A 16150-nucleotide genomic window follows, 5' to 3' on the forward strand; every position below is an offset into this window, starting at 1 on the left:
TCTCCTTCCCCCATCTGGCAGCCCGGTGGGATTTGATGCCCTGTGGGGCACCCTGTTCTGCAGTGGCACAGCAGCAGTTAGGACCATTGATCAGATAGATGGAGTCTCTGACCGATCGATCTCCTGTTGGTTCCTTCTCCCTGGAGGACCCTGACACACTGGGGACTGCCTGGGATGCTGCGGAAGGGAGCCCAGCATTGGATGGGGCTGGTCTGGGCTTCTAGCCCAAATGGCTCCTGAGTCTTCTCTGTCCCCGTACTTTGCAGAGGTGGAAATGAGGCTTGGAGATATGAAGAGGCATGATCCGTTCCACAGTAAGTTGGTAGAAGAGCCAGTGATGACCAGGTGGATGAAAATGATGCTGGGGCCAAGTCCAAGTGGCTATCACTAAGGGGCAGAGCATATTCCAGGTGCTTAAGACACGTTATCTCCACCTTGTACGACTGTGTAAAGCTACTGTCCACCCCCATTTCATAGATCAGAGAAGGCTCAAAGAGACGAAGTAGCTTGCCCCACAGCTCAAGGTCGCGCAGCTCAAGTGTCTGCCGTGCAGCTGAATTCAGACCCAGATCCTGCTGCTCCAAGGCGCAGACTCCTTCCAGGAAACCGTGAAGCCATGCTCTCTCCTCTCCATGACAATCAGCAGCCCCTGGGCAGTGATTTATTCGCACATCTTCCTGTCCGACTAGCCTGTGGAAGCTGTGAGGATAAGGGCTGTACATTTCAATCTTGGATGCCCAGCATGCAGCACAGTGTTGGTTGGTTGAATGAACGTATGTTTCTGTACAGATGCCAAAGACAATATATGACCTTTTGCTTCCAGCTCTCCAGTCTGTTCCTTATTCACTGGTGTTCTGTCATGTCCTGTCAGTAGGTTTATTATGAGAGACTCTTCCAGAAGCCTGTATGGCAGCGTTTTTTTCTCCTTGAATTTAAACTTCCTTTGTCCTCAGAAGCCTTTACAGGGTCAACTATACAGCGCAAAGAGAGGTTAAAGGATGGGTGTAAAATGTGATGCTCCCAGTCAATGCTGGTGTGTCTCTGACGGATTCCACCTCCCGTTTTAGGATGAGGATCACTGCTTCAGGGATGCACTTGTCTTCAAGGGGCAAGAGGAAGAGCTAGCCATGAAGAACCAGTAATGCCTCTTTCTGGCTGACTGAGCAGGCCTGTGGCAGTGTATGGTGGCATCTGTGGGAGCCGGAGGGATGAGGATCGAAGGTATCATGTTCTTAAATCAAATGAAAGGAAAGACACTTGCGTAATGGGATGTGGGACGAGTGGCTTTTTCCATCTCTCTGGAAAGCGAAGGTGCTCAATGGGGAGAATTGGAAACCCATTCCACTCTGGGCCCTATCACAAAACGGATGTTAAACATCAAATACAATCTTGCTAGTGCATCCTAATTGAGGGGCAGGGGTGATGGGCTGGAGAAGAGTGAAAAATTCTAGAGCTGTTTGAAAGAACAGCCTAATTATTCCCAAATAGATACAACAAAACTGTTGGCAGGGACTGTCTGGGAATCCTCATTGTACCCTGGAAGTAGGTATGGATCCCTCCGAAGGTGCGCATTCAAAGGAAAGAAGATGGCTGCTGCCCATCTGGGGCAGGACAGTGTTTGAATGCCCCTCTTCTGCAGAAAACAGTGGCTTTATTCTATTGCAAACTATGATTGTCATTCCCACGACAAGTGCAAATGTCAAGGTCGAAGGAGCGAATGACCATCAGTTCTAAATGACCAGGTTTTTTTTTTTTTCCCTTTCCTTCCTTCCCTTCCCTTCTCTTTTTCTTTTCTCTTTTCTTTCTTTCCTTCCTTCTTCCTTTTTCTTTCTTTTCTTTCTCTTTCTTTTTTGAAGGTTTATTTATTTATTTGATAGAGAGAGAGTAAGCACACATGCACAATGAGGGGAGGGGAGCAGAGGGAGAGAGAAACCCAAGCAGACTTGGAGCTGAGTGCAGAGCCCGGCAACTGGGCTTGATCCCACAACCCAGCTGAAATCAAGAGTTGGACGTCTAACCGACTGTGCCATCCAGGAGCCCCTAAATGGCCAGGTTTTCTTAAGAGAAAATTTTGGGACTAAGACCCACCTGCTTTTTTCAGAATGGATTGGATAACTTTGTCTTCAGGCAAAGGACTGTATTTGACCTCTCACATCTACAATGTTACAACTGTGTTGTTTTGCTAACAGTTGCTAACCCCATTATATGCTCCCTGGAAGCCCTCCTTGGCTCAGTAAGGTGCCCAGGGAGTGGAATTCAGTAACTTTTAATTTCAGTTTTCTCATCTGGGGGACGGGGTGAGGCCAGGTACTTCCTGAAGCTCAGATCTCAGCAGCTCTTCAGACATCATGAGAATGTATTATTTACGGCCTCACTGACAGCTTAGCCAGACCACCCGAGTCCAGCATTACTCTTGGTCATCTAGCCTGCCTGCCATTCAATACCTTGCTTTCCCTTTACATCAAAATCCAGGACTCAGATGATCGAATATGCTTTTCTAGTTTTATGTATTTACTCCCTTAACCACAGTTCTAAACTCTTTGCCCTGCTCATCACTGTTATCTTGGTGTTGGCTTAATACCCCTTTCTCTCTGGTTACTTTCATTTAGCTTTGTTTTACTCATTCATTCATTCATTCATTCATTCAACTCTACCCCCAATATGGGTCTCAAACTCACAACCCCGAGATCAAGAGTCACATGCTCCACTGACTGAGCCAGCCAGGCGCCCCTAGCTTTCTGTTTTAAATTAGACCTATTATTTTGAGATAATTGTAGATTCACACGCTCTTGTATGAAACAATACCCTTCAGCAGGCTACCCTCAACGGTGACATTTTGCAGAGCTATTGCACAACATCGAAGCCAGGAAATTGTGTTTATGCCTTTTATCTGCTCTCACAGGCATCGGGGATTTTTTAAATTTCAGCGTTGAGGAGTCACATTAGCATTATCACATTTTTTTAGGTCTTTAATCAGATTAATCAGGTAGCAGGTAAGGGTCCAAATTAGAGGAAGACACATAATTATCTGGGAGAAGAGATTTCTTAAGGCCTCCAGCCCTGTGATCTTTAACACAGGGGATCAGAGGCAGGGAAAACCAGCTTACAATGCATAATGATATGTCTTTATTTCATCAACAGAAATGGTGTCTAGACAAAATTCAGTTAACACTAGCAATTCAATTGAGTGAAAAATTTTTTTTTTGCACAATAGTGTATTTACAATGAGTAAATGAAGTTTCAATTCATTAGTTCATAGCAATGCTTTGTTTTCCCCAAAATGGTAAAAATTCTTAGTTACAGAGAATAAGCATCAACAGCCATTTCATTTTTACAATAAAAAGCACAATGAAAACCACAATCACTTAGAAAAAAAAAAAAAAGACAAGCCTAAGAACTAGTACAATAAAATGATGCATTGAATTAAGTTACATTAATCGCATAGAATCTGTGTAAAAAGTATGTAGAAAAACACCTGATGTAACCTGTTACAGTCGTTGAGCAGTTATGAGAGGTACAGAGGGTTATACAGGTAGATATGTGTGAAACTGTCCGTATTGTTCGACCTGGGGAGGAAGAGAAGAGGGGCTGCGGCCCCTTGCATACACTGAGAAGACCCTGTTTTGAATATGGCCTCTGGAGTTTGTAAGGCATATATTAGAGGTGCACTTGCATCAGACTGGTTCTGGAACAAATTCTCCCAGGCCCTTCTGGCCTCACGGGCAAAGGTGGTGCTTGCCTCGAACGGCTCACTGTGTCTAAGCAGCACCCGGAGCTCCCAAGTGCATTTGGAATCTTCCTGTTCACTCACTAGAAGTGGTAGTTCTTTTAGGTCCGAGCGTGAATAGGCATCCCAGCACTCACACACGCCAAATGCATCGTTAGGACCCAGGGGAGGTTACCCCTCTGCCTGCTGACGTATTTTGGTAGGAGACTTAGCATCATCGGTAGGAAAAACCCTCTTTGTCCAAGTCCCTTCCCTCTTTGCTCACATACATGTCCGATCAGCCCCCCAGGAACTCTTGGCACTGAATGAATGGTCTTGGTGCCCTTCTGCTTCTAAGGAGGGCCACTGTTTTAGCTGAGGTCAATAAACTGGAATGAAGTGAAAGTCAGAGTTGTTTATCCGTCGCTTGACAGTGAGATGCATGCACCACGTCACAACATGAAATCAAAGCTACAAATTGGGCCTCTGCAACCAAAGGGTATTCTTCACAGAATGGCAGCTTCATTCTCATATTACAATTAAAATGCACTGATACTCATTTGATATAAATATTATCTCCCAGGGTGGAGTGTAGGAAAATACTATACACTTACTTTTCTTTGCAAGAAATGTTTTTGCACCGTCAGTTGAATAATTTATCCTCAAAATCTGCCACAATAGGTCCTTTCTATGTACAAATACTATCTGCACACACTATCTGTGTACAAATACCGTCTATTCTGCAGCATCAGTCTTTGATGCCTGGGTCAGGGGATGGCTCGGGCGGTACCGAGAACACACAGACTGCCTCCATGCACACGGACTTCCTGCACGAATACCGACTCCACACAGGGCACCGCACCTGGGACTGACTCGCCGGTAACTGCGCCTGCAACAAGATCCTCAGTCTGGGGAAAATTTATTAACTGATGATCGAGTGAACAGCTTTATTCTTAAAAAAAGAAAAGATTCTGCCCCTCAGTCTATTTACAGTGATTTGAAGACAAAACTTGATTCTTGCTCCCTACTGGTCTGCGACTCCTCCCAAACTATAAGCGATAGGGGAGCAGGTTGAAGTCATTTATTAATTAAGCAGCTGCTAGTTTCAGTGGGGTAGAATGAGGAGACCCAGCCAGGTGGATCTTTTGTAGCTGAGTACCTTTGCAGGCTTGACCCACTTTGGGAGGGTTGTGCTACTCCACAGGATGTGGAGTAGCCCATAGGGACAGGACTCTGGGATTTCTTAAAAGGCTTAGAGTTTATACACCTTTGCTTCTTCTTCTTTAAAGGCAATCATAAGGTATTAAAAGAGAAAGTGTAGGTAGGTTTAGCTCCTTTTTTAATGAAGATTTTAAGTCCTCTCTATGTGGGGCTCTAACTTACAACCCTGAGATCAAGAGTCGCGTGCTTTATCGGCTGAGCCAGCCAGGCGCCCTTAGATCTCTTGGTAACAGCTTTCAACTTCACATTGTGGCCACTTAATTTCTGGCAGTTCGCTGGTGCAAGTCCTAGAGCTGGTCCCTGGCCTCCTTTTTAAGGAGAAGTGGCAGTTGGCATTCTAATCACTAGCCTTTTTTTTTTTTTTTTTTACTTCCTTGGGAAAGCAATACAAGGATTAAATCCAAAGTCATAGTGCATCTTAAAAGCAGCATACTTTTAGAAAGACAGTTAATAAATTACTTGTACAATATACAAAATAATGTTTTATACTGCAGCATCACCTCTGACGCCTGAGTCATTGTGAGGGCACCCGGAATGGAAATAGCAGGATGGCCTAGTCACTTTGCCAGCTCTTTTGTTTTGTTTTTGCAATCGTTTTGTTCCAGAATCAGTACGTAATGAAGTTTGATTTTATTCAAGGCACCCCCAGATAACGCAGAGAAACAAACACATAACAGCAAAGCACTCACCTGCCCAAAGCCCGACCAACCTGAATGAAGCGAGGTTGTCTGGACACACAAGTAGGACACAGGCAGATCCAAGGGGAGGACTAGATGCAGGCAGATGGCCACGGTCCCCGCCCCTACAGCTCATGCCCACCTATTTGGAGACCCGACTCGGCCTCGGCAGGGATCTTCCTAAGCAGTCCATGGGGGGAGGATCCTTTATTTTTATAAGGAAGGACCCTTCAAGCACAACTACATGTCACCATGCTGTGCAAACACTATTCCCTGTTATTGACTTGCTTTTGTTTTTCCTAAAAGACATGGCCTCACCGAGGGATCCCCGGTTAAGGAGACAGGCTGGTTTTTAAAACTCCACTTGAGGCAGTTTGGATTCTGGTCCCCAGCTAGTCCTCCCTTTGAATCAACCTGGAAACGATTCTGACGAACATGTGGTTCAGGGTAGTAGAAGACAAGACAGGTCACACAGACAATTGCACAAAGCCAATCACTGTTTATGGTACATAGTGAACAAAATCATTAAGTCGTTAGAAAATCTCTAAGAAATGGAAAGAGTTTTTCAAGCAGTGTTTTTAACCAGTTCCCATAGCGGGGTTTGGTTGAGGAAGAGGGAGAAAAGCGAGGTGGGGGTTGGGGGCAGCAGAACGTGAGCTGACGGTGGAGGGAAATCAGGAGGCCCCCTCCCCCACCCCGACATGGCCGCAGCACAGGGGCGAGCGGACGGAACGACAGACAGGGGGAGACTGTGGAATGTGGTCAAGACTACCAGTTGCACATGAGCTGTCACCAGGGTGAATCACGCCAACAGGCTGGTTTGGACCTGGTTATGAGACTAGCAGGAAACATTCTTTTTTTTTCCAAAAGAAGAGGAGGTCACTTAAAAAAGGCAACAAGAGAGTTAAAAAAAAAACACAAAATACTGTTGGCTGACTCCTCCACCGCAACACATACCTGTGGTGCATCACACGATTCACATTGAATTTAAATTCCGGCTGTCACCAGGTTTCCACAAAGGCAAACCCCACGGTGAAGCACAGAACCGCTCCACTAGGCCAAGACCTTCCAACAACCGTAATAAAAACGGCAGCTCCAGCGTGGAGCTGCATCAAAATCCGTCTCAGACCAGCACACGCACATGCGCACGCACATGAGGAGAAACAGAAACCCAGAGGCAGGTTTTAAAAGCGCAACTACTTGAAAAGAAAAGCCTTTTTTTTTTTAATCCTACCGCATGAACCAACAAATTTCTGGCATTCATACATATTTAAACATTTAGCGCTAATATTTGTACAGAAAAAAGTTAATACTAAAACATATGTTACTATGATTTCACTTTTCGCCTACATCATATACTAATTTCCCCTTTTACATGCAGCTTTAATATTGTCCAAACAATGGCACAAATAAAGAAACAAAGTCAACCGTCTAGTCCCCACTGCCCACCACCCCATCCCCACATCAAACCTTTCGGGAAGAGTCCCGCAGCCAGGCTGGAGGGCCCACCGGAGGGAGGGAGGGAGGGACTCCGCCTCCTCTTAGGCTGGGGGCAGGGTCTGGGCACATCTTCCTGTAAACGTGGCCAGGGGCCAGCACACCCCCAAAGCCAAGGGAAGCTGCTCTCTGTGGGTTGCAAGCCAACCAGTTTTGCAGCAAGAGAAGAAAATTACCATCAGGTGAGGGTAGGTGTGTGTGTGTGTGTGTGTGTGTGTGTGTGGCCGGGTAAAGGGGCAGGGAGGGCTCCTTGGCCATATCGTGTCCAAAGCCTCAGAATGAAATCTGCCTTTGGACAAGAGACGAGCAGAAAACCCCCAGAATTCAACTCAAAGCATTTGGAGAAGGGAGGGAGAAAGAAATTCTTTTGCCTGCGTCAGGGACAGACCCCAGGCTCACATGCGCCCACTCTCCCCTACTCTGGGCAAGCTGCATTAACCCAGGACGCCGCTTACAGGCAGGACCCCAGGTGCTATGAGTTAAACTGACTCAGGTGAGAGGTCCTGGGAGCCCAGCCTGTGCAGGGGGCCTGGACAGGGGAGCAGGGGGCCGGGATGGTCGGGTGGCTGATCAGCCAAATCCTTCCGAGAAGTTCCTCCTGCGCTGCCCTTCCAAGAACAGGCAGAGGCCTGAGGACGGGTTGAAATGAACGGGACTCGCCCCTTGGGTGAGAAAATAGTTCTAACTTGATTTTTAGGAGCCAATGCCTGCTGAGTTCTGGTACAAAATCACGGGTTCCTGCTGTTTGGATGCACTTCTGAGTGGACGTCCAAACTCTCTCCCCACTTAGGAGTCTGAACATCCAGTATCAACTCTGAACTCTCTGCATTTAAACTTTGCTTCCGGGAGAGGTGGGGAGGAGATGAAATATAAAAATATTCAAGCAGATTATTGTCTACACATCCTAGGATGAATTCATTATTTGGCAAGATTATTTTTCCTACATAATTATCACCTGAGTGCTTTTTAATTAGCTAAAATGTCTTACTTTTCAACTAAAAGCAAAGAATATACAGTATACTTGAGTTATACTGAAGTAATAACAACTTCATTTAAGAAAATAGGTTTGACCCAAAACTCAGTGCAAGTGGCAAAGTTGACCATGACTGTACAGTATCTGCAAGAAAAAAAAAAAAACCAACAACAAACCCACGACACTCCGAGGACACCGGCCGATGGTGCCCAAAGCAAACCAAACGACAACAGAAAAAGGGTCTGAAATAAAACCTCAAAAAAAAAAAAAAGCTTCCAACATTGAATTCTGTTCCATAAATAAGTACAAACTGAAGTTGAACTGTGAAGCAAGAAAAATGACTATGTTAACAGTTACCAAACTAGTTCTGGCACCGGAGACAAAAGAAGAGGAATGTTGGAACCTGTTGATAAACGAGAAATGAAGTTTCCAGTTTCAGGATGAGAAAATTGAGGCATGCAGGACTTTTGCATATGGATATATATATATATTTTATATATATATTATATATAATATGTACAGTCTAGCTATAAAACTTTGATGTGTATAGAAGCTGTCTTCAATGAAAAAATTGAACATTCAGAAGAAATTCCTGAGATAGGGTTTGTGACATGGGCCACTGAGAAACAAAATCCGTGGTTGGGTCCTAGAGGTGTTACAGTCTATCCCTGTTGAGACTGAAATTAACCCACAGACAGGCAGCGTCACCGCCGCCGTCCTTCCTTGCCCGGGCAAGGGGTAGCACCATTGTGAAGGGAACTGTGTATCACTCCCGCGTGGAGAGAGGAGGGAATACTGAGAAACAGTATTGCTGCTGAGAACGCTGTAGTGTGCACCAAATTCCTTCTCGGTTCTTCCAGACAACAGACGAGCAGCACCGCAGGCTGACCGAGGAGCCCCCGGGGGCTGGGGCAGACGCGGGAGAACTGGACGGCGGGCCGGGTCACTAGGTGTACTCTTTCCGGGGCTGCTCGTCAGTCGTACACTTATCAGTCATCTCCTGGCAGAAGTCCACGGTCACCGTCTGGCTCCTGGATTCAAGAGGAGGCGCCCTCTCCGAGAAGGTTCCCGGCTCAGCGCCCTCGGGCCTCCGCCCGGAAGTACAGTTCTCCGGGGCGCAGCCGGGGGCCCAGGGGCGGCCGGGGGGAGCCGCTCCGGGCTCCAAGCAGCAGGGCGCGCTTTCGCCCACCGCTCGCTGCGCGGCGGCCGGGTTCTGCTCGACGCCCAAGGGCGCGGGGTTAATACTGGAGGCTGCGGGGAGGCCCACGGGTCTGAGGACGGGGCAGTACCGATGCAGGGCCTGGATCTGCTCCGGGCTCTGGATGTCGCGGCAGACTTCCTGCGAAAGGCAGGAGAAATTGTCCAGCAGCTCCCCCATGCAGGCTTTCAGTTGGTTCCTCTCTGACAACAGCTTCTCTTTCTCACACACCTGGGCGACAGAGAGAGAAAAGAGAGAAGGCCCCGTCAAGCCTGAACGGGAAGACACAAGGCCTGGTTTCCGGGGGTCTTCGGGCTTTCGTCTCTGCGTCTGGTAGGACAGGGTCACTTGTGAACGACGGGGCCGGGATCTAGGCACCTACAAGACGTGTATTCAAGGAGCCTGGACTGAGATTCCGATCGGAGCAGCCTATCCAGGTGCGCCAGTGAGCCTGCCGTCTCCTCTGGAGAGTGACCAGCAACAGTCCCACCGACCAGAGAACTGCAGGGAGTCAAGGCTCTGGTTTCCTGGAATTTGGGGTTTGTGCAGCAACAGCTGGAAAACTCTCAGTCCCAAACCCTGTCGTTGAAAAATCACCTCCCCCCCACCCCGTGCGTTAGGCTGCCATTTTTGAAAGTCAGAAATTGGCCAATTGCAACTTTATGACATTTTGGAAAAAGGGAATCTCATGGGCAGGGTGGGGGGAAGACCCGTGGTTGCCAGGGATGGGGGGAGGGAGAGGGATGGACGGGTGGAGCACAGAGCATTTTTGGGGCAGTGAAATTACTCAGTGTACAGTTGCGATGGATACATTGTCCGAACCCACAGACTATACCACGCCAAGAGTGAGGCCTGATACAAATTATGGACTCTGGGTGATTATGCTGTGTGGATTCGGGTTCCTCAGTGGTAACAAATGCACTACTCAGGTGGGAGGTGTTGATAATGGGGGAGGTGGTGAGCGCGTAGGGGCTGGGCGCAGGGGCATTCAATTTTGCTGTGAACCAAAAACTTCTCCAAAAAGAAAAGTCTACTGAAAAAATCAACAAAAATCACAACCACAAAAAGCGACCACGGGCAATTTCACATGCTTTGATCAAACCTCAGCAGGCTGTCTGGCCTTTGCGGCGGACAGACGGGACAGAGCAGGTCCTCTCGGGGACAGGTGGGGACCGTGCAGTGCGTCAGGAGCACTGACTCTCCCTGGACACGGGAAGGGCCGACAGAGGCGTGGAGACCGAGTCCTAGCAGCCTAGCCTGAGGTTCCGAGATGTCGTCCTCCAAGAAAATCTCACATAAGCTCTTGTGTTCCTAAAATTCGCCATCCCGTCAGAGAGACGGATTTCGCTGCTAGAGGGGAGGCTGGTGCAGGTTTCACCCGAACTCGCTGTGCGAGGAGAGAAGATGTGGAGGCTGCACGGGGAGCATACAGTGAAAGAGACGAGGAAACTGGACATCACCACCAGATGGGAGGGAGAGTGGAGCGGGGATGGGGGGAAGAGGGAGCGAAAGGAGGAGAGGGAAGCAAACATACGAGACGGGGGCTCCGACACGGGAGCTGCGCGTGCTGCTCACGGGTGCAATCTGGCAGGCAGCGTGGGCATGTGTGTCGGAGACAGAGATTTACACGGGGAAAGGGCACCTGCTCAAATATTTATAAATTTATCAAGAAAACATGTTTTAAAAATGAAAAATAAACAGATGTACAAGTGCGAGTTGAGAAATACATTATGCAAGTTTGCAAAAGCTGAGTGGCGTGCCACAGGCAGCGTGGGAGTGGGGAGCGTGTGTGCGCTGGGGACGCGCGGGGTGGGCCGGCCTGTCCCCGCTTGCCAGCGCCCTCCGGGCACCCGGGCCGGGTGAGTGGGCCCAGCGCCATCCGGGCACCCGGGCCGGGTGAGCGGGCCCAGTGCTGAAGCGCGAGGGCGGTGGATAAGAAAGGAAGCACAGCGGGGAGATCTCCTTGCGAAAAAATCTTACGTTTGTGGCCGTGCATCCCGGGGTGCCAGGAAGGCCTGGGGGCCTGCAGAGAGGGAGGCCACACCGCCCCGGCCTAGGAGGGCCATCTCAGTCCCCATTCTGCCACTGACCCCCATTCTGCCACTGATCTGCCAACTGTCCCGGGCCACCTTGAGGGAGAAGAAAATGAACTTATGCGGCGACAGTGTTTTGGCTGTCCGCAGGAAAGGCAGTATAAACCCAGGCCCTGGTTACAGGGGTGAAGCTCTAAGTCACAGATGGACATTGATGAGCACATGAGACCCTCACTCAGTGCGGAAACGCAGCCTATTATTGAAGGGGTTTCCAAAACCAGTGGGAGAAGAAGTAGGAAATACCCTCTCCCGTTTTTCAGCTGAACAGTATCAGCAGAATGCTTTAGATATCTGCCTGGTGTGTGGTTTAGACTTTATTACTTGTTGTTATTGTTATTAGACTTTATTATTTGTATTGCAAAATTACACAGAAAGAATTCTAATTACAAAATCAGGCATTCCTTAAATACGGGCGATGAGAATCATTCTACTTCCTGGAGAGGGGCATGGGGCCGAAGGACCTCAGACGGGTGCTCAAGGCCCTGACGGCTCGTACTCAGCCGACTCAGCCTTGCTGGGTCCCTACTGAAGCCCAGTGGGCTTTCAGAAGACCCACACTCACCAGCAGCAATGTCTTGTTTCCTTATGTGGCTTAAATACCAATTGTTGTTGTTAAAGCAACATTAAAGAAAAAATTGAAAGAAGAAATTCATAATCCCACAACCCAGTCACAATTTCAAATACGTTTCAGGGCAACTGACATTTCCTGAGAATGGCCTGCACTGGTGAGACTGAGAGTCAATCCAGTCACTGTCCTTGTTGTGAGGAACCTGCCGTTCGGGCCAGGGGACACAGACACACGTAGATGCGCCGAGACTGCAGTGATAAGCACAAAGCCAGAGGTCAGATCAGGGCTCCCAGGGTGGGTGCTCAGCCTCACCGGGGACTCAGGAAAGGAGTTTCCTTGAGAGGGGACAGTAACTTGATTCTTAAAAGATGAAGGATGAAGTCAGAGAAGAAAATGCTTGAGGAATGTCCAAGGTAGAGGGGAGACAGCAGAGGCAGAGACAGAAGCAGAAACAGCAGGTGGCAGGAAGTGCAAAGCATTGGATTCTGTTAGGGGTCAAGTTGGAGGACAGGAGTGGTAGCTATGGACTAAACCTGTACGAGCAAGCACGAATGTCTTGCTGAGAAGCTTGGGCTGTATTTTGTAGGAGAGGGGAGCCACTTCGAGGAGCAGGTTTCCCCTGCTTGGTGGGAGTTAAAAAAGAAAAAAGACCCTGAGGTCCAAGACTACCTTGATAACAGGTAACATTTACTCATGCTTTTCAAATGTCTTATCTTGTTCTTAGGTTCTCATCAGGACGGTGGCCTACCATGAGGCAAAGGATCACCACGTATAGTCTGAGGACCCAGACTTAAATCATAAGCACATCACGTGGCCTCTCTCTTCTTCAGCCCGACATGGACATGGCACCTAAGATGTTTCCAGTATTTGGCCAGCAGAAAAGTCAAGCTGAATGAAGTTGCACTGGTTGCCTTCAAAGCTAACTCAGGAGCCAGAGGCCACCTGGATTTAGCTTAAGCTTGCTTACCGAGGAGAAGGGGGCACCGAACTCCCAGTGAGGGGAGCCTGGGAGATGGGGGCTTGTTCCCTGAGACAAAAGGCACAGGGAAGAGGTGCCGGCCCCTTGGAGGCAGAACTGCAAAATCAAGGACCCTGGGGTTTCGAGGGCCTTCAGGAGGTCACGTGGTATCCTATCTGGATTCTACATTCTGCTGTGGGAGGCAGGAGAAAGCAGTGGTGAAAAATACAAAATTTGGGTTTGCATTCAAGCTCTGCCACACAGTGGGGAGTTGGCAAACCTCTCTGCACTCATTTCCTCCTCTGTAAATGGAGAGAAAATAGAATCTAAGTCACAGGGTTGATGTGAGGATTAAATGCTATCATTTATAAAAACAGCTGAGAATAACACCTGGTTCACACATGTATGCAATAAATGTTAGCTACTAAAACATGCTGAATGGAACAAAGAGAAAGAACTCCCTCTAAATGCAGGGAGGCTGAAGGATATAAAATATTGAAACGTGATCACACACCTGCACAGACACACACAATTCCAGATAGAAAGCTATTTACTTTTGTTGAGAAACTTGTTTAAAAATAAACCGAAACCTCTCGGAACGGTGACCCTCTCTCCGCTTCTCTAGCCTTCCCCATTGCAGCCTTGCATGAGTCCTGATCACTCCGGGTTGCTGATAGCAACAAACGGATCAACTCACCAATTTGCGGATTTCACATTCTAAATTCTGAATACAGTCTAGTTTCCTCTTGCGGCAGCGCTGGGCTGCGATGCGGTTCTTGCTGCGCCGTCGGACGTCGTGAATGAACTCTAACTGTTCTGAGGTTAGCTTGTGCATCTTAATCATCATCTGGAAATCGTTCCTTGGAAGATCTGTGATTTGATCTACAGGAAAGGGAAGTTTGACCTGAAACCAAGAACAGTGGAATATGATTATGGTGGTTGGATTTTAGTTTGGATTCCAGCTGGCAGAATATTAAAAAAAAATGGTAAAACCTCTTTTTTTTTTTTTAAAGATTTGATTTATTTATTTGTGAGAGAGAATGAGAGACAGAGAGCACGAGAGGGAGGAGGGTCAGAGGAAGAAGCAGACTCCCCGCCGAGCAGGGAGCCCGATGCGGGACTCGATTCAGGGACTCCAGGATCATGACCTGAGCCGAAGGCAGTCGCTTAACCGACTGAGCCACCCAGGCGCCCGGTAAAACCTCCTTTTTAAGATGACCAGATAGTATGGAAACTATTGAAAGCAGGCAGTGATTAATTCTTTCTTGTCTCAGATATAAATAAGATGTCACATTTAGAGAGTCAAACAGAATGTGAACACACAAATTGTAACGTGGTTATCGCTCCTGAGATTTCTGAAGCAAACAGCATGGGAGATATTGGAAAATGTGGACTTTTTCACTGTTACAGCAATTTTGTAAGAAAGGCTATATAGTTAGTTGAAACCTACTTCCATGGAGCCTCGACTCAATAAAAGATCATCATCTAAGGAATTATCTGAAACACTTGAATGAGGAGAGCACCACACACCTCAAAGAGGCTGGAAAGACGAAACAACCAGTGGGATTTTCAGTAACACGGCATAAGAAGAGGCAGCGAGAGAACTCGGGTAGTCTACACCGGGGTGGACTAGGAGTTGAAAGTGGGCTTTAGTCCTTCCACCAGACATGAGACCTCAGGCTAGTTACCTTACTTCTCCGAGCCTCAGTCTCCTCATCTGCAAAATGGGGCGTGCTTCTGAGCTGGCTAGGGCTCTACAAAGTTGGGCACTTTGGCAGATTGTATTTTCCAAAAATACAATGGCCATCCCATCTCACATTTCCTTTTACAACACGATGTTGACTTTTCCATATCCAGAGGCGGGATGCACATTTCTGCCTCTGGATCATCACCATGTGGTGGGAGTCACGGTGTGTAGCTTGAGGTTGGGTCATAAAAGGAGCTGCAGCTTCCTCTTAGGCTTCTTGGGCTGCTCCCTCTGGAGGAAAGCAGCTGCCAGGCCTACAGGACTCCCAGGCAGCCCCGTGGAAGGCCCAGGCCCGTGTGGAGAAGAACTGAAGCCTGCAGCCAACAGCCAGTGTTACCCAGCCAGTCATGTGCATGAACCACCCTGGACGTGGATTCTCCAGGCCCCGTCAAACCTCCAGAGATGGGAGGCCCCAGCCACTGTCTTCAACCTCATGAGGTATCCCAAGCCAGAAGTGCTTACATGGGCCACTCCTGAGTTCCTGCCCCACAGAAACGGTGAGCGATCTTAAACGATTTAAGCCACGGAGTCTGGGGATGATTTGTTATGCAGCAGTGATAACTGATGCAGATACTGTCAGCAGCAAGATTCCAACGTCCAGGCTCTTGACAAAGCAAATAAGCATTATCCAAGGAGAGGATGAGAGTCTCTGGGTGGATGGATCTGTGTCCTCCTTATATTCTGTCAAATGCACAGGCCTGGATCTTCAGCACTGCCCTCTCCAAGACTCCTACTGATGATGCAGGGACTTCAGGGTTCAGTTCTGGTTCCGTTTCCGAAAAGGAAGGTTGTGCGTTGCTTGGCTAAGAGACAAAGTGTCTGTCTCCGGGGCTCAGATTCACTTAATTCTTGCTTACATCAGCATCCGCTTTCGGTGGACCAGCAGATGGCGCTATAAACCCAAACTTCTTTCAAGTGCCAGCCCTGCGCTGTCCAATGCAAACAAGAGCTGTGATTTTGCATTTCTAGCAGCCACATTAAAGGGAGTGAAAAGAAACAACTGAAATTCATTTTAATAGTATATTTAGTTGAGTCCAATAGGTCCACAATATTTTCAACATGTAATTAATATAAACCGTATTGAGATAGTTTACTTTTTTAGCACTACATTTTCAAAATTGGGAGGTGTATTTTGCACTTAGCACAATTCAGAACGAGGCACGTTTCTGGGGCTCAATAGCCACGTGTGGCGTGTGGCTGCTACATGGACAGCACAGCTCTGGGAGACGGAACGAGTGGGACGCGGTGAACTGGAGTAACCAGAAAAACAGGAGGATCCGGGTTTAATTGATCAAAATATTTACGGGTGCAGAGACCAAGCCCTCATTAACATTCAGAAGCTGCAGTGTTATGTCTGCATCGCATCGTTCAGGGGAGTCAGATGAAGATACTCTATTCTGAGCTCAGGCTTTTGCTCTGATTGCATCAGATGCAGGAAGACAAGTCTAAATCCTGGCATTTATGGCTAGTTAATCCCCACGCACAAAGGCATTCACACTGCACGATCATTTG

General features: G+C 48.0%; 1 protein-coding gene across 11 annotated transcripts in view; it reads right to left on the bottom strand.

Moving 5' to 3' along the window:
• Positions 1–5967: 5967 nt before the first annotated feature.
• The window catches only part of BACH2 (BTB domain and CNC homolog 2), a 350221-nt gene continuing 340038 nt past the window's right edge, over positions 5968–16150 (bottom strand). For 10 of the 11 annotated variants that reach the window (XM_064597882.1, XM_064597881.1, XM_064597884.1 and 7 more), the window contains 2 exons: positions 13589–13795; positions 5968–9503 (listed from right to left, as the gene is read on the bottom strand). In XM_064597882.1, coding sequence (XP_064453952.1) covers positions 9021–9503; positions 13589–13795 — 690 coding nt within the window. In that variant the 3' untranslated portion in view covers positions 5968–9020. Of the gene's footprint in view, positions 9504–13588; positions 13796–16150 lie in introns of those variants that run through there. The other variant, XM_064597887.1, reaches the window with a different exon arrangement.

This window comes from Mirounga angustirostris, unplaced genomic scaffold, assembly GCF_029215605.1.
Source record: "Mirounga angustirostris isolate CCGP_5_RB_7025 unplaced genomic scaffold, mMirAng1.0.hap1 SCAF_8, whole genome shotgun sequence".
Taxonomy (NCBI): domain Eukaryota; kingdom Metazoa; phylum Chordata; class Mammalia; order Carnivora; family Phocidae; genus Mirounga; species Mirounga angustirostris.